The sequence below is a fragment of the Macrobrachium rosenbergii genome, chromosome 52 (genome assembly GCF_040412425.1).
Source record: "Macrobrachium rosenbergii isolate ZJJX-2024 chromosome 52, ASM4041242v1, whole genome shotgun sequence".
In the NCBI taxonomy this organism is placed as follows: Eukaryota; Metazoa; Arthropoda; class Malacostraca; order Decapoda; family Palaemonidae; genus Macrobrachium; species Macrobrachium rosenbergii.
Window position 1 is genome coordinate 32,466,139 of NC_089792.1, and position 21,997 is coordinate 32,488,135.

Below are 21,997 nucleotides of genomic sequence, written 5' to 3' on the forward strand. Positions count from 1 at the left end.
CTTTATTTCTTTTCTGTATGTTCACATAAAATACAAATTTACTCGTAATCACTGAATAGTTGAAATGTAGGCTTCTACTTAGAAACGGCCAAACACTCAGCAGCCAAAGAGGGGAAAGACCAATTCTGTTTTTATTTTGGTAAACTTATGAAAGACAAGACAGCATTTTGGGCGTCGGTGTATTTTCCAGTCTTAAAGAGACGTTGCCTGATGTGAAACTGCAAAATTTACCCCTAAATATTCATAAAAGGAGACGCGGCGTTGAATGCTTAACAGATGAAGAGAAATGACCTTGTTGTTCATTTACAGTACAGAACAGAATGGTTTGTTGTTTACTTATCTTTTACGAGGATATATAGTTTCTTGTTATCACTACAAACTGAAAATATCATCAGATTCCAGAAAGAAAAGATTGTGTCCTGTTGAGGAATTTGCAGACTCGAGGGCGTATATCTACACCCAGAGACCATGCTCCCTCCGAAAGCTAGGTTACAGCAGGTGACATCATCACGCCTCATGCGTTGAGATTAATTTACGTTGCTGGTGCCATGGATTTTTTCCGTCTTACATTACAGGGAATTTTCAGTGCTGTTTACCGCCTTAATTTCATAGAAGCGCAGTTGTATTATGGATGAGCAAAAATTTTATCATTAATAAAACAGATTAGAATCTCTCTCTCTCTCTCCTCTCTCTCTCTATCTCTGGGACTCTGTTGAAAAAGAATCATGTTCTGCTCCAGTAGTCATGCAGGGATAATGTATTGAGCACACTAGCTGCACTCTCTCTCTCTCTCTCTCTCTCTCTCTCTCTCTCTCTCTCTCTCTCTCTCTCCTATTATGCTATAGGACACTTGGAAATCTGATACTTTTCTGAACTGTAAATATTATGGGGAAAAGATGACTGGGTGCGCTAGCTGCATCTGGTTAAATTTCTCTCTCTCTCGTGACACTGTTGGAAAACGAATCGAGTTCTGAAACGTAAATCTTACAGGGTTCTTGTGAATTTAATTCTCTCATTCACAGAAACTCTAATGGTGAAAGGAAATGACAGTTTGAGGGGCTTTCGAATAAGATATTAATTTGTCGAGTTTTATTGTAGATTTCATGTTCAAACTTCATCCCAACCTTTCCATGTTTGAGCGGTGCTAGGAGAGAGATACATAAACTGGAATGATAATTATTTAGTCTGTAATGTGGTCCTGACAGAATTTTTAGGTCAGTCTTTTGTTGGCATATAAACTCAGAATGCAGTGCTTAGGAATTTTTCTTTCTTATTTATGAATTCCGTAGGGCCACGAAAGATCATGTTTGTTTGTATAACTTGCATCCCTCTCTCTCTCTCTCTCTCTCTCTCTCTCTCTCTCTCTCCCTCGGTTTAGACGATTTAGACTGATTAATAATCTATTCTATCAAATCTGTAATTTGGGTGAGGAATAAGATGTTCTCAAGAATGAGGTTTGCTATCCTGATGCAAAGCGAAATGGTCCCTTTTCTGCGTTCCTTAGTTTTCGAGTTGAAATCTTCCACAAACACACAATTTCCATTATGTATAACAAATTCTTTGAATGGTTGACCTTTGGCCATGATGCATGGTTATTAGAAATAGTACGGGAACTCCAGATTTAATTAGGTGTTCAGTTGCCTCTTTTGTAGAAGATCCAAATGGAGCATTTTCATTGGCATCATAATTTTAATAAACCCAAGCCTTTTATTTTCTTCTGTCGTTCTGAGGTTGACCTTTGCATATATGATATGCCTGTCTGCCTCACTCTCTTTCTCTATCCACGGTCAGCAAGTATGAAATTTAGATATACTGGAGACCATTACTGTATGCTAAGGCACTGGATTTAATACCTGATGCACGTGTATGAAGAACACAAGCACATTCTTTTCCACAAGATAGTAAAAATTTGCTTTTAGGGTTTGAGCGCTGCCTTCATGCAATTTCCTCTTGCCGACAGCGCCCAATTTCTCACAGCGACTTTCAATTAATCTATTAAGTACTAAGCTATCCCGAATGTCGTGGGAAAATTCCCGGTGACGTCTCCGTAATAGCTAGCCTGAGGTAGTAGCTCGCAGGGGGATTGTAATTTGTGAAGCAGTTCTTGGAGAGAGAGAGAGAGAGAGATTGCAAATTTTGAAACAGCATTAACCTGTTTTAAGAGGGAAATCTTCCTGCTAAGGCAACAAAATTGTTCCTAGATGCGTTATGTTTCCAAGACACGAGGTAGGGAAAGTCAAATTTAATATGACGTTTTCGAAAAGTGTCTTCAATGTGGACTGTACTGAAGAATGCTGTGGAAAAGAACAGTTGACCAACAGGCATGTATTGATAATAGCTGGCCCATAAAGGAAGCCGCTAGAAAATACGTGATTATATATATATATATATATATATATATATATATATATATATATATATATATATATATATATAATTTTAACAATGTCTACTTGTATTTAGAACATTTTTTTGTAATCATTATCGTTCTTCGATATATATGTATGTATATACATACACAATATATGCATATATATAATATATACAAATATACAATATGTATACATATATATATACATACACATACATATATACATGCATATAATATATAATAATAAAAATGGAAGCGACCTGTAAGATGGAACACTCCCAGAAGGTGAAGTTTTCCGATTTGAAAATACCCAATTGGAGTTATAACATTTGTGAACGAATTTCTCTTGTCCGTTGTGAGTAAAGCACTATGTATTAACTTTGGAATTGATGAAATCCTATATTGCATGGATACATAACACTACTGGAACAGCTGAATTGACACCTTTATTACAGAAAAAAACATATCGAATTACATAGCATTGGAAAATTGGGCCAATTGAGTGAAGCACGCCAGAGAGCGAAGTTGAAGATGGATTTTTGAGGTTTCAGTGTCATCATTTCATTTAAAATGGTAGATGAAAAAATCAAAATACGGAAAAATAAGAAGAAAGCAGCACTGCAGTTTAAAGAATCAAGATCAAAGGAGAATGGAAGCTTAGTTGGAAGTTTTTCGGGAATCAATTTCAATTTGTTTGAGGTATGACTCCCACATTTTGGGGTCGTCCATCTTTTCGATCCTTCCTCGATAGGATGGAACTGAAGGTAGTTTGTTCTCCTTTTCAGACAGGCACAATTTCGATCATTATGCAATTGTGCTTAAAAACGAAACCTGTCTCCTCGCAGGCGGATTAGTAACACCTGTTAGGGAACTTCTTCCAGCGCATTTTTCTTTCTGGTAGTTCTCGGATTACGTAATTCAGTAACTGGTTTTTTATTTTGAAATATAATTTATCCCAACTCGTCGTTACAAGGTACACTTCTAAAGTAGAAGCAATGAAATATCGCTCGAGTTAGAAAAGAATATTAGGTTGCCTGTCCCATCGGCCACTGAGCTTCTGAAAATCTGCACATAAATGTACTTCAATGGAGTCTTTGACGGGCAATATAATTATACATGAAAGGAAAAAATTATTACGAAAAGGACATAACTCAGTAGTGAATTCATGTGCTGTGCGTAAATAGAATTTTTAACGTTAATGATTATTCAAAGTTGTCATTCTGATTAAATTGCATTATCTCCCCTCAGAACTAAAAGAATTATGGAAAATGAATCATGAAAATACGACATCTTTATGCCTAGTGTTTCTTTTTCCCCGTGTTTACAGCTGCATAATATGTCTTCTGATGATTTCAAGTACTGTATATATATATACATATATATATATATATATATATATATATATATATATATATATATATATATACACATGTGTGTGGGTGTTTGTGTGTACATACACGCACTTACACACATACACACAGAAACAAAAAAAGAAGATCCCTTGTATTTCTTCTTTTAACCAACGGAAAGCGGCACTCCTCATAGCTGTCAAAGCATCATGCGATTACCAAGACTCCATTCAGCTCCCCTGTAGAACTGAGTTGTCTTTAACGAATTTTGCTTCCATTTACTTACGCTGTTATAAAAAAAGAGGGCGAGGGGTCATATTGCAATAATAATGACCTGCAGGAGGCGAAACTTGTGACTTGGCTAACTGATCTCCAGGTATTAAGACAAAATATTTTTCCAGCTTGAATTATATCCTATTTGGTTTTCTTGAAGGCATTATTTTTCCTTCAGATGATTTTTTATATCTTGAAAAAATTATATCGTTCATTAAATTTTTCCTTTAACCTTAAGTTTTATTTTCGGTAAAAACGCCAATAACCTATGGTTACCGGCCTTCGTGGAAAAAGTGACAACAAGGGACTGGAATGCCTCATGTTCGTAAGTTTGTAAGTCCGCAAATCACGATAATGCCTAACCAACCAACAGAGTACTCTCTCTCTCTATATCTCTGGATATTTTCCAGAAGCCAAAGTGCGACTATTTCTTTTGATAAATGTAAAATGAATGTTGCGAAACCTTGTTGATTTTATAATTGTAAATGATACCTAGAATTAGTAGAAAGAAGAAATGGCCCCGTAATAAGGCGGAATTGAAGTTGTCCATTACAGGCAGTTGTTGAGAACGATCAGTAACCAGAAAATTCACCTTTAAATAAATGCCTTCCAATCCCTCTTCATCGTGCTGAGAGATGAAGTGGCCCAACTACCTCCTTCTCCCCTTCCGCTTCATCTAGGGATTTATTAAAAAAATCTAACAGGTTTTAATGAGAACGAGAGACTTCTTTACTGACCGGAAGAGTTTAGTTAAGGGAAGGAACGGTGCTAATCACTGGCAAACTGAGATTTGATGAAGTCTTCGCGAATCCCTTTGTACGTCTCGTCTCTGTCGTGGTGTACACGTCGACATTCGAAACTTGAGGCAGGATCAAACGTTTGCTTAATTTCAGGAACGCTGCAGTTTGCCTCTCGTTTCATTGTAACCTGAACGCCATCTGTATTTCAGAATCCTGGCAGAGATCCTTGATATCAACGAACGCCATAACTGTGTATATATATGTGTATTATATATATGTGTGAGAGAGAAAGAGAAAGAGAGAGAATATGTTATGTATATAAATTTATCACTGTGGGTAAAAGAAAGTGACATTATTTTGGGACTTCTCAGTACTGTGTTTAGAGACAAGTTTCTTGAACGTACCATGAAAATCTCATTTTAACGTAGAGAATATCATCCCAAAGAGATAGCAAACCCATTTGGTTGTGATAAAACAAAATGATAAATATTCAGATATACTGAAATATTCAGTCCTTTGAGATAAATTATTTACATATTTTAGAAATATAAATTCTTCTTTTTTCTCGCAAAGAGTCTTCGAAATTATTTACATATTCAGTGAAACAAAGATATTCCTTGCAAGGTATTTTATCACAAGTAGTGATTGTAGAGAACTACAGATGTTTTTTCTTGAAAAAAGTTTGCTTGCTATTCTAGAAAATGCAAGAGTATATACATTAAAAAATAAATCTTGCCAAGGAATTTTCGAGTATCGAATAAAAAAAATCGTTTTGGATAACTGATCTGAAGTCACTGAATGAAAAAATCTCTGATACTACGAACGTTCAGTTGAAGTTTGTGTGTGTGTATAGATTTCCTACAAATCCTTGAAATCGATACCTTTCTCTGGCAAGTTCTTAAAGAAGTGAATAATTTATAACCAAATTCATCTAACTCTTCGCATTGCTAACTTAACTTAGAACGCCATTAAACTAAAAGTAATCTAGCTGAATGCATTTCGGTATTAATATGAAATAGTTTTCTTTTTTACCTAAATGGTTAGCTATTCGTAGTTTTCAAGACTGATGCTTCTCAAGTTTTCATATTCCCGATTATGATGATGTTCCGGCTTTTATTTCGTTATTAAAATTCTCTCTCTCTCTCTCTCTCTCTCAGCTCTCTCTAATTGAGGGCTTTGACTTCTCTCTCTGTGAGTTCTTAACAGTTATTTATTGTGTCATATTATCTTACATGACTTATTTTCATCCCATTTTTCCCCACCTGTGCTGTGTAACATAAAGAAAAAATCCACTAACTTCGTTTTCTTATTCCTTTTTCGTCGACAGGTATACATCAGAGCATCATCGTTCCGCCATCTTGGATCGTTAAACTGCCTCGACGCGGCTCATTCAAGTCATCTCTGCGAAAGTCACCCAAGAAGAGAGCCTCCACCAAGAGGAAAGGAAGAGACAAGGTAAGATGGAAGTCATTATTCGCACCATTATCACACTGAGCCGTATTCGTTAAACCGAAGGCACAAGTTCGGGAAACACAGGTAATTCTGTAGGGTGTTTCTCTCTTGACGAAGCGAAAGCGAAGAAGAGTGTTTTCAGGCCGAGCGCTGAATATTCCACTTTGGTCTTTTGTAGCGTTTCTCTGAATCTATGCGGTTAATTAAGTTAACGCTCTCTGAGTAATCATTAGTCAGTGTTGCAAATAGCACTTAAAAAGATTTCATTTCTCTGGTGGACCCGGGTGTTAGAAGCAAACGTTACATAGCTAAGAACATTTTTTTATTTCATTCACTTTTTAGTGAAGCTCTAACATGAGTGTAAATTAATGATGCTTCATTTTTAGCAGGAAGTATGGTATTGCATATTGAAACGACTGAGAGTTGCACGATGGATACTTAACACTTTTTTACTGTAGACGTCAAAAATAATGTTAAACATTACGGTTTATAGCAAGTTTATAGGCGTTAAAAATTATGTTAAACATTACATTTTATGGCAAGATTAGTTTTATAACTAGTGAAGTTTTTATAAACATTACGTAGTAAAGCAATTTAAGTTTTTATATATATTTCTCGTCAGTATATAAGTTACATCTGATTAAAACAGTTGTTCCCTCACTTTTAATGAAAACATGCTGCAGAATTAATTTCTTTACTTTCGAATTGGATGATTTAGTGCGCCCTGCGAATTTGGGAGTTGAGTTGGTGTTACGTACGCAATACATTTTTACCTGTATTTTAGCGGCCTTTAACTTCTAGACATTTTTCTAGGAATAAGAAGACAAGACATTCTGTTGAAAGCCTTGATACATTTCCCTTTCGTTTGTAGAGATTGATTTCGAAAACTATTTTATTACGTTTTAAAATGGAAATTGTGCAGCTCTTTCAATTTCACGGAGAGTTGTTCATTGACAAATAACATTCGGATAAAAGGCTGATAAGTTTGCTTGTGTATAGAACGTCACAGGGTTTTTTCCATTTGCATGCTCCGAGATTCGCATCACGTTACGCAATGGAGGAGTCGTGAATATAGCAACTTATTATTTGGGCATTTTTTCCTGCGTCTTCAGATATAAATGAGTTTGTAATTGTGCATATAATCACATTTTTCATATAACTACCACTTAGAAAACTGAAGTTTTTTTTTTTTTTTTTTTAAGAAATTCACTTTGTGTTTTGCTTTATCAAATTTATATTTTTAAAGATTGTGGACATCACGTTAAAGTTTAACTAATACAAACCTCAGAAAAGCAAGTGATTAAAAGGAACATTTTTTTTTTAATCCACGTACTGTTCGACACTGGTCTTGATTTTAGCTTACTTTTGTTTCCTAACGGAGGTTTTGTCATTGCAGGTGGTATTTAGTGAACTTTATCACCTTCGAGCAAATTAATACTTACTGCCCATTTAATTCATCAAAGCAAAGTTATATTCATTTATTATTTATGGAATGTAAAATCCACAGCTCATCCCCGACAAATTACGAACAGGAATCTGTGGTAGACACTGACGACGTAGGTGAGACTCCCTTGACTTACTCTAAAGAACAGCCATAGCTTGAGACTAAGAGTGTGATTACGCCGATGGATTTAAGAATCTGATATTCCTCTAGTGATTCCGGAGATAAATCTGAGGGTGGACGGGTCGTAACGTCAGTCACATGACAGGCTGTTAATATTTCAGAGTCGGTAAAGAATCAGGTGACCTAACTCGAGGAAATCACTGGTATTCCGAGGTTCATGTTTGTGAATAGACTTCTGCTTTAGAATTTCTTTAAGCACCAAACAAGAAATCTTAGTGGAACGTGTTTTCCTTCAATTTTGTATTGATCCACTTCCCTTCAATGTGTTTGTGGTGCTTAGTTTGTGTGTGTGTATGTGTGTATGTGTATTTGTGTGTTTATTCACAAATCAATTGACTGATTTATATTGGGAAGAGATATTTTTAGAAGAGGTTCTGTTTGAATGTTTAAAGTGTATTTTCTTTAGATAGCTAGTTCTGCAATACATCGGTCATATCTAAAACTGACAGGTATTGACATGACATAGTATTGATTATTATATCTTGTTTCTCACCTCATTTTTTATTTATTGCTTTTAAATATATAAAAAAAATTATCTTTGTATTAAATCAGTTCAGTCATCCATAATGTTGATCCCATGACGTATTGAGGCTGTTAATCAAATCAGTCGAAAAATTTGAGTACCGTAAGGTGCATCAACGTTTAAATTTCAGGAAAATTTAGTGGAAAGTATCTTTTTAATAAAATGTGCCTCAACTAGAGGAGCATAAACTTTGAAGTCTTCAAAAAATTGTGATAAAATTTTACTTTTTAGTAACAGGAGAGTAGAGGACCTGTCTTAAAAAGTTTGAAGTGTGTCATTAGAGCAGGAAAGTGTGCTGGTATTTACTTGAGTGCTAAATGTCAGAAATCTCGAAAGATGTCCGGAAAAAAAATCATTCTTTTTGAACGGACATTATAAATTACATTTCTTTTCGAGTAATTCTTTACTTTTCAAAACTGATGTTGAAAGTTCCTTGTGGTTTTGCACATAATCATTTTGAGGTGGGCAGTGGACAATTTGACAAAATTGAAATGAAAGCAGTTTGTTCACAGTTACATAGATTTTCAACTTTAATTCAAGGAATGTTAAGTGTAAGACGTGGGTTGACCATTAAGTGTGAGATTAGTTTCGTTGTAAAGGTTAACACAGCGGTATGCTACATTCTGACTTTTTACAAGGACACTGTCCATTCATGTGTCGCCTCCAACATTCACGCTTTACTTTTTTCCCCCCCTTTAATTTTTACCCTGATATTAGTAGGCAATAATCTTAATAAACTTGAGACGAATTATTGGACGTTGACCATTTGAAGGGATATCTGATCGATTTTACCGTTTTCGAGAATTTGGCTGGAGATGAAGAGAGAGTTTGGCCTCGTCAGTCCACAGTAGCGTCATATGCAGCCTAGCGCTGGTCATTGCAGGGGCAATTATATATATATTTATATATATATAATATCAGTTTTCATTTCTGAGATTCCCAGTCCCTCACTCATCAGCGTTCAACGATGAAGTTGGATGAGAGTGTTTCCGCTGTTTACTGCGTCTCAAAGTGAGTTGTAAGACGTTATTTTTAACGAAAGAAATAGAGCAATATTATAAGCCTTTTTATGGAGGGGGCCACATGGCTCTGACAGAAAATTCCTTTCAAGCTTCTTAATTTTTACTGTTTTTTCTGCGTATCATTATCGACTAATTCCTGTAAAGTGGATGACAAGATGATTTAAGTTTTATAAGAGTCCTTCCGCTTGATGTATTTTTGAGATGGCGTGGGCGTCTGGGTGTAACTACTTTGTCGTAGTACTTAGACATGAACTTCTTGTTGAGTTGCTCTGCCCTCCTCCCCTCCCGTTAGATACTTCAGGGCCCTCTACGCCATATTTTTAATGACGAACATCTTCTTGGTTTGCTGCTGCTCTTAAAACTCCTTCCTTCAGCTCCCCCTCGTTATTTTCCGTTAATATGCTGCCAGAGAAAATAACTTCGTCCACGTGATTGTTGGGGGAAAATGTTGAGGTTTTTTTCCATGTGGCCTTTACTCTGAAGTTTATGGTTATATATATTTAATTTATAAGTATGTATGTGTGTGTATATATATACACATATATACTGTACATATATACACACACAGTTCTTTTCATTGATATTTTAAACAAAGGTACTGTGACGTGATTACTAATAATTTTCATGTTGAAAATCAAAACCCTGCAAAAGGGTGTGTGTATGTGCATATGTATGTGCATGTGTATATATATATATATATATATATATATATATATATATATATATATATATATATATATATATATATACACATACATACATACATATATATATTCATTTGTGTGTGTGTATACATTTATACATATATATGTATGTATGTATATATATATATATATATATATATATATATATATATATATATATATATATATAAACAGAATTTGAATGTTCGGCTACGGTTGAAACAAAATTGCACTATTTATAGTACCTCGGTAATGAACATTATATAATTGTAACTTTCTAAATAGCTTCAGTTTCCGTGTATCTCATATTTAAGTGTATAAATAGAACATAAAAAGTCTGAAGCCTGGTTTTGTGGTTGTGACAGCACATTTCTTTATTTTCCGGAGCACAGAAACCAAGGGAATATTTTCTCCAGCGACTATGCAGATAGATGTAATGTTTATTTCAATTTTCAAGTCCTCAAAACTGGATGAATAAAAACTACAATACGTGAGAAGCCGAGACAAATACGACTCTTCATACGCTTGAAATCTACATCACTGAACACGCTATACCAAAGAAAAATTCTGGCTTTTAGGAGGGTTTTTGTTTCCAACATAAAAATTATTAGTATGCATGGTACATTACCTCTGTTTAAAAAAATGAACAAAAAGAAATGTTGCAAGGATTGAAATTGGACAAATACTTTGCTGGAGCATATTGGTATCCCACTCGCTACTACAAACAAATATATATACTATTTTGATCTTGGACGAATTTTCGCCTTCCTGTGGACTACGCCACGCGTTTATGTGTCTCGGAAGAATTGGAAAAGGAGTAGTGCATCTGTAAATTGCAGGGGATGGAATTCACCTCGTTTGCGATTTTTACAACCCTGGATTTTCGAGGTGTGTCTATCTCTCTCATTTTGCAGATTTCGTGCATCGAAGTAGCTTAAAAAAACTGTGGCACCACGATCACATTTCACATTCATATATCAGGTGTTCGCGTCAGAAAAAAATCTCGAAAACACGGAGTTTCTTTTTCTTTTGTAACTAGGATCTGTTATTCCCTTAATGCATCTTTAGGTGTAGGGGTGTTGCTAAATAATCTGGATATTTCATAGAAATATTTTGACAGATAAAACGAGGGAATCTTAGAACACTTGAATGATCACAATAAACAAATTTTTCTGTGATGCTCTCTGAACTTTTAGGGAGCCTAAAATTTCTGCTTCATTAATTTTTAATGACGTCGTATAGCAAACATTTACTTAACATTATTTTTATTTCCTAAGGAAAAGCTGCTCATTTGCAAAACAGAGGTGTGGTTAGTTATTCACAATGACCTCCTAGCGATGACCCCATTGTGAAGAGATCCATATCAGTAGTAAATAAACGTACTGGAACCAAGTGTCACAACCGAATTCTTAGAGAAAGTTAAGTATACTTTAGTTTAACCAGATCACTGAGCTGATTAACAGCTCTCCTTGAGAGGGCTGGCCCGAAGGATTAGATTTATTTTACGTGGCTAAGAACCAGCTGGTTACTTATCAACGGGACCTACAGCTTATTGTGGGATCCGAACCACATTATAGCGAGAAATGAATTTCTGTCACCAGAAATAAATTCCTCTAATCTTCATTGTTCGGTCGGAGAATCGAACGCGGGGCCAGCAGAGTGCTAGCTGAGAACGGAACCCACCCGCCCAATGAGGAACCGAATTCTTAGAGATAGAGAGAGAGAGAGAATCAAGAGCGGTTCTGGCGTTGGTGCAAAAAGTAGAAGCTTGTAGGCACACCATGAAAAGTAATGCTCGATGAAGTCAGTAATTCATTCACACTAAGTCCTGAATCATGAGTAAGCGTTCAACCTAATGAAGGCATTTTTTGTGGCCGTTAGCTCGAAAAATTGCCCTGTTATGTGTGCACGGTTTCCTCCCATTCAAGTTTCCTCAAAGCCGTGCTATTGCCTACGGCTTCACCGCACCACATTTTTTCTTACGGCTTCAAAAATCAATAAAACTTTACAAAGAACAGAGTTGTGGGTAGAAATTTTATCCGTGTCTCGATCTCTTGCAAATGCTATTTATTTTGAAGAGTTGCATATTTTAGAATTTCTTCCATTTTATGAGGGTCTTGTGTTGTTCAGATGAGGAATACGGCGAAAACATTCTCATAAGAGAATTGCCTTTCAAGGAAGTAAATAGATTTCCTCATCGGCAAACCTACCCAGAGCGGTGTCCATGCTTCATTGAGGATTTACTGTCGTGATTTATCGTTCTCACATCATTTACGCTCTCTCTCTCTCTCTCTCTCTCTCTCTCTCTCTCTCTCTCTCTCTCTGGCGTTTTGGGTATTAATATTTTGTTGGAGTTAAAATTTTACGTTAATATCAAAGCATTACCCATAAACAGATGCCCGTATTTTTAAAGCCGTAATTTTCCAAAGAATAATAAATCTCTTGCATCCTAATAAAAATGAGTTGGCATATGATTAAAACATGTTTAATTACCAGTAAATGAAATATGTGTTCTTTTAACCCTGCAGCGATTTGGCAAAAAAAAATTTGGTATTTTCTTCCCGCATCTCGGGTGAGCGTTTTATAATCAATAACGCTACATCTTTACATGAAGGATCGATTGATTTAGATTACATCTATTAAAACTGGTGTCACAACATCTAGGTTACTGACGCATACAGGAGGATTTTTGTGTATGAACCAGATTGTAAGCATGGACGCATGAACCACGTTGTTTACTGGAAATTGTGTCAGCATTCCAAGTGAAATAATATTTCATCCTAGAAATATTTTCATTACTCATAATGTTAGGACTCCTGCCACTGACAACTTGACTTGCTCGGAATATTTGATCTTCCCCTTTAGACTTCCTTTCGGGCGTCTCAAGACTCTTGTGAATTCCTCCCTGATCATTTTCGTGGTTGGCGGTGCAGAATGCACTTGAAATCCCAAGGCTTAGCAAATGACCGCTTTAATTTACCCGACGCCGTTAGTCTGCAAGGCTGCGAAATCTTCACAGCAAACTATCCAGTTAAATTGAAATGATCGAGCTTTGAAAACTGGAGAACCTTCGAGAATTTTTTTAAGGTAATTAACTAAGGGAAAAAAAAAAAAAAAAAGCCGCTGGTTCCAAAATAGTAATGGTGTTAGAGTGTCATATTCCGCTTAAGTGCAGATCGAGTTCTCCAGCAAGTTTATTTTACATAAAGTTAGTGTTCATACTAACTGGAGAAAGAGAGAGAGAGAGTATATGTTGTAGTCCCTGAGGATGGATGAAATTTAAACATCGTACTGATCGAATAACCATCAGTGTACAAAAAAGAAAATAAAAAATAACAAAGGAAATACGAATAATTCGGGACTAGTTCGCAAGAACCTTAGTAAAGAACAGAAGAGGTATTCCACAATATCACGTTGCATTCAATGGAAACTGCGATGCATTGAGGTTCTGACCATGATTTAAATTTACATCTCCATGGTTAAGTTAAATATAGGGATGATGACGAAGAAAAAATTAAATTGAACGACAAAGATGACGAAGAAAAAATTAAATTGAACGACAAAGAAATGCTAAGTTAAACGCTGGTTTATTTCACCATTTCATCACAAGACGACTTGGAATTAGGAAGAATAATCCGCGTGCCGTTTTGAGATAACTTCCGTCTAAAGCCAAATGACGATGAAGCGAATGGTAATGGGAGATGGACAGTTGTACCGATCAGGACGACCTTTACAATAGTGTGATGCGTTCGTCTGAAGTTTGCTGTGAATTGGCGGTCTCATATTTTAGCGAATAAATGTTGGATTTCTCGATTCACTTGCTTACGCCCCGCCAAGGTAAACGATACGTTTCCAATATTTGTTCTTAATTAATGACGGTAATCGATTTTATAAGCGTTTAAATTTCAAACAAATTGAATCATCGCTTAGAGAGAGGTAATGAAGGAAGTAATAGGAAATTATCATTATTATTGTTATTATTATTATTATTATTATTATTATCATTATTATTATTATTATTACTAATAGGAATTTGCTCTTTCAATGGGCACTTTTTCCCCTGGTTACCCATTAGCAATTTTCTTGTTTGAATGACATTAGTTCCCTACAAAAATCTGGAAGCTTGTCTTAATCAAGGAACCTTAAATGCGTAAATGTATTTAAATCGTTAAGGATATCGTTATGCATAGAATTTGTACCTCTTTGTTCTTCAGAGAGTTCTCGAGTTTCTTACAATAACAACAGTCAGGTTATGAACTCGAAATCTTTTCCATCAAAATGAGCGAACTTAGAATAACAGCTTTCCAGTCTTCTTGTAACAAGTATATAAAGGGGTCTAATTCACCCTTAATGTTTAACTTAGATTCGTAGGTATTTGAAAATGTAAGATACGATGCATTTTTTTCCTACGACTGTCAGGAACCTTGGTTCAGTGAACTGCTGTGAAATTATATTTTATTTCCCCATTTTGTGATGTTGATTGGTTTTGGTGGTCATCACCAAAAGAATGGCGCAATATATATATATATATATATATATATATATATATATATATATATATATATATATATATATATATATACTGTATATATATATATATATATTATATATATATATATATATATATATATATATATATATATATATATATATATATATATATATATATATATAAATAATTACAGTGAATAAACTTTTCGCCTTTTTAGGCCTCTGTCAAAGTGATTGATGTAAATCTGTGAATCTCTCTCTCATTAAATATGCAACATTGATCGTTTTCAATAAACTATGGCCGAACATCTCGACATAAATGAACCGCCTTATTCTTTGCGGGCGGGGCATTGCTGAAACGCGGTTCGTTCCCACGATGCGCCTTGTTTAGGTCCGTGGATCTGACAAATACATCCCATTTGAACTAACATTACACTGCTTGGAAAATCCGGCGATGGCCTCTTCTGCATAATCCAACCATCAATTCACCTTTGTGGCGCGATGCGAGTTCTCAGATTGGGAAAGGTGATGTTCAGAAGAGAAAAGGGCGTTGGTATTGCGTCTTGTTTTCTGTTGGACATTTGCTTCTTGGGTGGAAGTGTTGGCAGATACATAACCTTTCCGCGTTTTAAAGTTGCAGTTGTGTATGTGAGGGACTCCCGCCAGAACTTGTGCTGACAGTGTGCACGGCGGCTTCCCGTGAAGTCTTCTGGTCGTTGTGAATTTGATGGCTAGTAAATGGAGTCATTTTAGCTGATCGTTTCGATTACCAGTAATAATGATGGAAATGGGAACGATGATGTCTGCTTCGAAGATAATTTTTCATGCACTAGAAACTGGCATCCCAACAACTTCAGGTTACTGACGTAGCAAGGTTACAGATATCTAACAGGGTAAATAAGTTTTTCTTAAATAAGTTCTCAAGCAGTGGATCATGGATTGTGATACGTGTATCTGATCCTCGAGTTAAAGGTCGCGAGTCCCAGCTGTTTGCAATAATAATAACATGCCTCTGTAGTTCTCTGTAATATGTCAAGAACGTTATTAAACATAATTTGTTGTAGCTGTCAGAATAAATGAAGATTCCTTTACAGTAGACGTTAAATCATGAAGTCATTATCAAAACCTATAAAAGAAAGATAGATCGTTTAGGTATGGACAATGCTAAATGCTTGAACACCTATGATTAGGCATTAAAATAATAGTTAATGGTTCAATGACTATGTTCTATTATGCCCTAGGAATCTCGATGGCTCGCTACTCTTGGGATGTAACCTGTAGAAATAAGCTTGGGTCTCCTGAAAAAGTCATGCCTTGGTTTTTTGAATAACAAAGATCATTATGAGGCCTTTCTCATTTCTCAGTATATATATATATATATATATATATAAAATATATATATATATATATATATATATATATATATTATATGAATGGGCCATCTGTAAGATTAGACTATATATACTCACACCCAGTACTCTTAAGCAGTTTTCTATAATGTTATGTGGTTATGAGAGAGGCTGTGGATTTCATTTACAGGTTAATATGCACACACACGCACGCGCGCGCGCGCTCGCGCAGTTGCAAAAGATGCATATGTATGCACTCATACATGCTGCGTTAATCTAAGTAAACCAAAAAGTTTAAAGATTTAACAGATGGAATTAATTGTTAACAAACCTTTTTTCATCCAAAGCTGCTCTCTCTCTCTCTCTCTCTCTCTCTCTCTCTCTCTCTCTCTCTCTCTCTCTCTCTCTCTCTCTCTCTCAGAACTTGATATACTTGACAACAGGGAGTTGTATGTTGGTCTTTGCATCCCGTAAGAGTTACATTAAATCGATAAGAGAACTTACCCCTCCAGTTATACTGGTCGGTTTAGGGAAAGTTGTCTTGCGTTCAAAAGTTCTGAAGGTCCTATTTTGGTGTCCCAGGGCACTTCTATTCTTGGTAGGACCCGTTTTCTTTCCTAAGGGTATTCCAGTGAAAGTGCACACACACACACACACACACACACACAAATGGAATCAATAGCAACGTTTCGAAAAAAATAGCCAGGAAATCACAGTAGGTCAAGCAATATTGTTTAATTGATTGGAAATAGGTCATCGTAGCTGTAATCTTATTATTTATTATAAGTGCAGGTATTGTGGCAGAGTTGTTTGCTAGGCTTTACGCAATTTGGTGGTCAATGAGTGTTGTAGGATTCCCACTTTCTTTTAATATTCATGTATAATTAAATACAGCTTTATCATTGCAGGCTTCATCCTAATTTTAGTTGCACAAAGGAAATTATATCTTTAGGCCAAGTGCTTCTAGGACTATATCAGTGCATTTCAAATTTGAAGACTTTTTTTCCTAAATCAAGTTGACAGAAATGGGTCATATTAGGCGAGGCAGATGAGCAAGTTCAAATAGTTCAGATTTTCTTTCCCGTGTGTGCATAACCCGGCCCTCTCTCTCTCTCTCTCTCTCTCTCTCTCTCTCTCTCTCTCTCTCTCTCTCTCTCTCAGAAATGAAGTCTAAAATGAGGATATGAAACAAAAATTGTGTGAAAGTGTTGTGTGATATTGATGGCCCATTCATCAGTTCTGAATGTTAGCCTGTATCTTTGCCCGAGTAACAAGGGTATATTGCCAGAGCAGGTCACGAGGAAGAGATTGGAGGGGTTCTGTATTATCTTAAAGCTGGGGATGAAGATCCTTCGAAAGTTTGCGGACGTAGTTTTAAATATATAATTATTGTATTGTTTCTTAATATTCATAATCGTCATTGTAAGAATTCCTTCAAAATACAGTTGTATTTTCTTCGTGTTTATAGTAAGCAATCCTCATATCCTTTCAAAATTTGTGATTTGCTTGTTCTACGGACTTACTTTAATTGTTAACTGATAAACAAAGAGCCAAGAATGCTCTATTAAACGGATACAATGCAGTAATATAATGGAATTTCATTGACAGCTGCTTGTGCTTTTCTCCTAGTTTCGTTATGAAAGCTGATTATTTATTTTTTAATTACCACTCAACGTCTCCTCGCTGCTGGGAGAAAGGGAGCTGGTGACTGGTACAATACATGTATACCGTACCGGGGTCTAAGCGATGTCAGGCAGGGCAGCCGATCGAGACTACGGTCTACCCCAAAAGCCAAATCAAAGTCCTTCAAAGAAGGCATCGTGCTTACCCCATACAAAAATGGGAAAAAAGCACGTTAAAAGAAGAAGTAGAAGTGAATTATCTTACTCGAAATTTGTTGTTATATTTAGACATCACTCGCATTTGGTTTACTTTGAGTCTTCCTTAATAAATACCGTGTAGCAAAGAAATCGACGGAACTTAGGAGTATGCCGGGTTTCAAATCTGAACCTTATTGGTAATTTGTGAACTATATTGGAACTCTGGTATTTTCCATCTTGTTATAGGGATTCGTATTAACCTCACAATCTCGTTCGTGCCATAAGTGAATGAAAAATTCAAATAAAAAACATGAACAAAAACAGTAACCACAGAAAGATTTTCTCTTAATCAAAACTTGATAAGGCATACTCGTATTACAATTCTGTATCCTTGTAGTTATGGCATCTCTATTGTGTAATTATGACTTATTTTTTTTACCGCAGTTGGAATTTATATTTTATCTGACTGTGTTTGAAGGCCATTGCAGTTTCTTTAGTGATGTTTGTATATTTATTCCAGTTTTTATTTGCATTACATATATCATGAATGACATAATAATTACCCTTCCTAGACTCTCAGATTTTTGTGTTGTGTCATGAAAGTAATTTTTTCACATATTTTGATGAACGAAGTTTCTCAGCATGGAATACTTTTATCCATACTGATGTTTTTCCTTTACTGAAGTATTTTGCCATAAATCTGCCCACCCGCGAGCACTGTGATAAGATTTCTGTAGAACAGTATTTGTATGCTCTACTCGTCTTTCATTTGACATTTTTCAATTAGTTGTGGTTTGCAGTGCTGACATTTTTTTTTTAATATTTCTGAATGAAGCTAATGTAATTCATGATTATTACTCAGGGACTTTAATTTGATTTTTCCCTCTGACTCATCTGAAGTTAGAGCCATTTCATTAAATCTACTCTTCTTTTTTTTCTCTCCCAAATTTTTCCAATTCACAAGGATGACGAAAAGGTAACAAGAATGGAAGTGTGTTTTTTGGAGCACAGTAGTTTTTTTCCCAGAACGACAGATTTCAAACCTTTAATATATATATGATTTCTTCTCCCCCAAAAGGATGGTATCGCCCTAGAGGCGATTCCGACCTAGTTTTGAAGTTGAAAGCTGGAGCTGAGCTCTGGCTAATTGAAAAGAATTACTGGAGTGATTACATAGTGGTAGTTATAACTCTGGAAACTTGTAGCTGTAGTAATTAGTTCCGTCGATTGCATATTCAGAATTAGAATGACGTACTTGCTTTAAAAAAAAAAAAGATTGTTAGTTGAGCAGTGTAGCAGTAGCTCGTGAGTCTTTCGTAAAACTTCCCTGTTAAAAGGTAGCATTAACATTATCCATCATTTTCTATGGTAATTCAGTAAGCTGTCGCATTTTCCATATTAGAGTAGCAGTAAAGATTTAGCAACCGTACCGTCAGAGGTAAAGTCTGCTGGATCTACGTAGATAACAAAGTGTCTCTATCCAAAAGCAGGTATTTGAAGCATCCGCCAAATCGTCTGTGTAAATAAGCAGGTGCGATTTGGTTCCTCCCGAATATTAGAAAGATACTGGTTTTATCGCTGTTTTGGATCTGCCTGAGTGCGTCTGTTAGTTAATAAAACATTTTGATGGTGATTTCTCTCTCTCTCTCTCTCTCTCTCTCTCTCTCTCTCTCTCTCTCTCTCTCTCTCTCTCTCTCTCATACATACACACTACATTATATACTGTGTAATGTATATATATATATATATATATATATATATATATATATATATATATATATATATATATATATATATATATATATATATATATGAATTCATAGTTGCCTAACAGCGTTCTGTGATTTGAAGAGACCATAAAATAGGATTAATGAGAAAAAACCATGCATTTTGGCATTAATGTTACCTCTGTCCTAAACACTGATGAGTCTTGTGGGCTTGAGTAGCATCAGTCAAAATAGATGGTTTTCTCTTGTTAATTCTCTGTTGATGGCTCCTCATACTTACTATAATATATATATATATATATATATATATATATATATATATATATATATATATATATATATATATATATATATATATATATATATATATGACACTGGTGAGTGCTCATGGCTAATATACTGTATATTGATGTAGTATATATGTACAAACACTGAAATAACTCTCCAAACATATGTAGAGACATCCGTTTCTCTTCCAGTTTCCTGTTTTATTTCTTTCTTGCTGCAGCTGTTCCATTCCACCTTTGTAGATATTGTTGTGTACCCTAGTCTGAAAAAATAAAAAGAAGACATTAACTGATTAAAGATGATCTCTCGTAATGCGCGCGGGAGTGTTCTGCAGGACGACTGTCAAGGGATTTTAGATTGAACCGTAACCCGGACGATGTTCATGTCGCAATTGCCCTCAGATTGAAAGGCAGAGTAACCTCTTTCGGGGAGTGAATTACAAGGATTTTCTCGAGTCAGACCTTTGAGGTATCTAGACGCGGTTGCGAAGAAATCTTTGATTCATTATGTGGGTCGCTTAGAGGGCAGTAGGGAGACGAACGCAAATTTATGCGTTTTTCTTTCATATTACTCTAATTTTAGGATAAAACTTTTTTTCCCGACAGTTTGTTAGTTTTGACCAAGAAAGCTTGGTAGGGATTACGGTACCGACAGCATGACAGGAAAATACTTTATTTGATTCTGCCGTTTGGCTGGTGACAAAAAAAAAAGGGATAACATTCATGTTTTTCTGTACCTATGAATGTTTGTGTAATTATATATATATATATATATATATATATATATATATATATATATATATATATATATATATATATATATATATATATATATATATATATATATATATATATATACATAAAAAATATATTGACAGTGGCCTTTCATTTATGAAGAAATTTTCACAAACATTAAATCATTAGTGAAATCCTTTTGAATTATTCCATAATTAATTTGCTCCTGAAATTTCCATGCTCATTGGATTTAATTTTTTCAACAGAGTCTACCCTTCTTGAACTGTCTGCTACAACATTCTCTCTCTCACTCTCTCTCTCTCTCTCTCTCACATCAAACCTATTCTATATCCGTCAATGCTTTGTGGATAGATGGACCTAGTATGTGCTGTCAACATCTGTCTGTCCCAAATCCAGGTGTTTGTGTCGAATCATTTAAGGAATGAACTGTGAAACCTGCACTGTGCGTTCTCCTAGCATGTATAGTTTAGGTTGAAATACAGTGCCAATCTGTTGTGTTTAGGAGTAATTTTAACATTTAATTGCTTTTACTTGTCTTTATTCGGTTTAAATCTGATGGTAGATTTGCTTTGTAGTATTTACATCTTTGTAACTGACGAAATTGTTTCTTTGTATACAAGACAGAATTTCGGTTATTAACATTTTGAACTGTTAATATTCTCAATAGTTAGTTTAATCATATAACCCAATATAGTTTTTTTTCTGTCATTTCATACATTTGATTTATTTTCTTAAATTTTGTAGAAGTTTTTTTTCAGTGTCAGAATCGGCCGTACAGGTAAATTTTATTTCATAATTCTTGTTATATTTTATCTTTTCGTACTGTTTGTTTAACATTTTCCAATGCACTTAAACCAACCAGTTGATGACTGTGTATGAAGAAGCCTCCGTTTCAATCTGTGTAGATTTCAGAGTTGATGAAACCAAATTCTGTAATCTAGCTCCACTTCAGCACTTCAGTTCAACTTTTCATCTCTCTTTCTCTCTCTCTCTCCCCTTGAAGTCTACCTCACTTTCAGTTCAGTATAAAGCTCTTAATAATTAAAGCCACGGCTTTCAAGTCCATGAATTACTAGTACTTATAGTAGTTGACTGTAATTTACTCTGTGTGCGCCGATTTGGTATTTCTTTTATTTACTGTAAGTGAAAGGTTGAATTAAAAACTGAATCACTCCTCAGTATAGACCCTAAAGTAGGTATGTTTTTCTTATTTGTAATCTGATTAAAATTAACATATTTTAACGCAATCGCAGTCAAGGATTTTTTCATTTATTTGTAATGTGCGATTAAGATCACCAAGACCCAAAATGCTTTCCTAGCTACGCTGTGTGGAGGTCATTTCAGATACTTCACAGAAGTTAACCTTAAACGTCATCTGAAAAAATCTCGCATATAGATTGTGTTAAACTGAGTATGAATGAAGGGTAGGTATCCTTCCATCGGTACTGGTGGTGAATTCCTTTAGTCATTTTTGAAGATTTTCCACATTGTATTTTCTTTTTCATAATTATTAATTGATATGTGAATGTA

General features: G+C 35.2%; 2 protein-coding genes across 2 annotated transcripts in view; both read left to right on the forward strand.

Annotated features, from left to right (window-relative positions):
* The window catches only part of LOC136833955 (eye-specific diacylglycerol kinase-like), an 850,760-nt gene that overhangs the window by 243,748 nt on the left and 585,015 nt on the right, over positions 1-21,997 (forward strand). The window lies entirely within an intron of this gene.
* Positions 1-21,997, forward strand: part of LOC136833831 (eye-specific diacylglycerol kinase-like) — a 57,163-nt gene that overhangs the window by 9,600 nt on the left and 25,566 nt on the right. Inside the window, 2 exon segments of the mRNA XM_067096130.1 lie at positions 6,061-6,188; positions 18,662-18,673. Of these exon segments, the coding sequence (XP_066952231.1) occupies positions 6,061-6,188; positions 18,662-18,673 (140 nt within the window).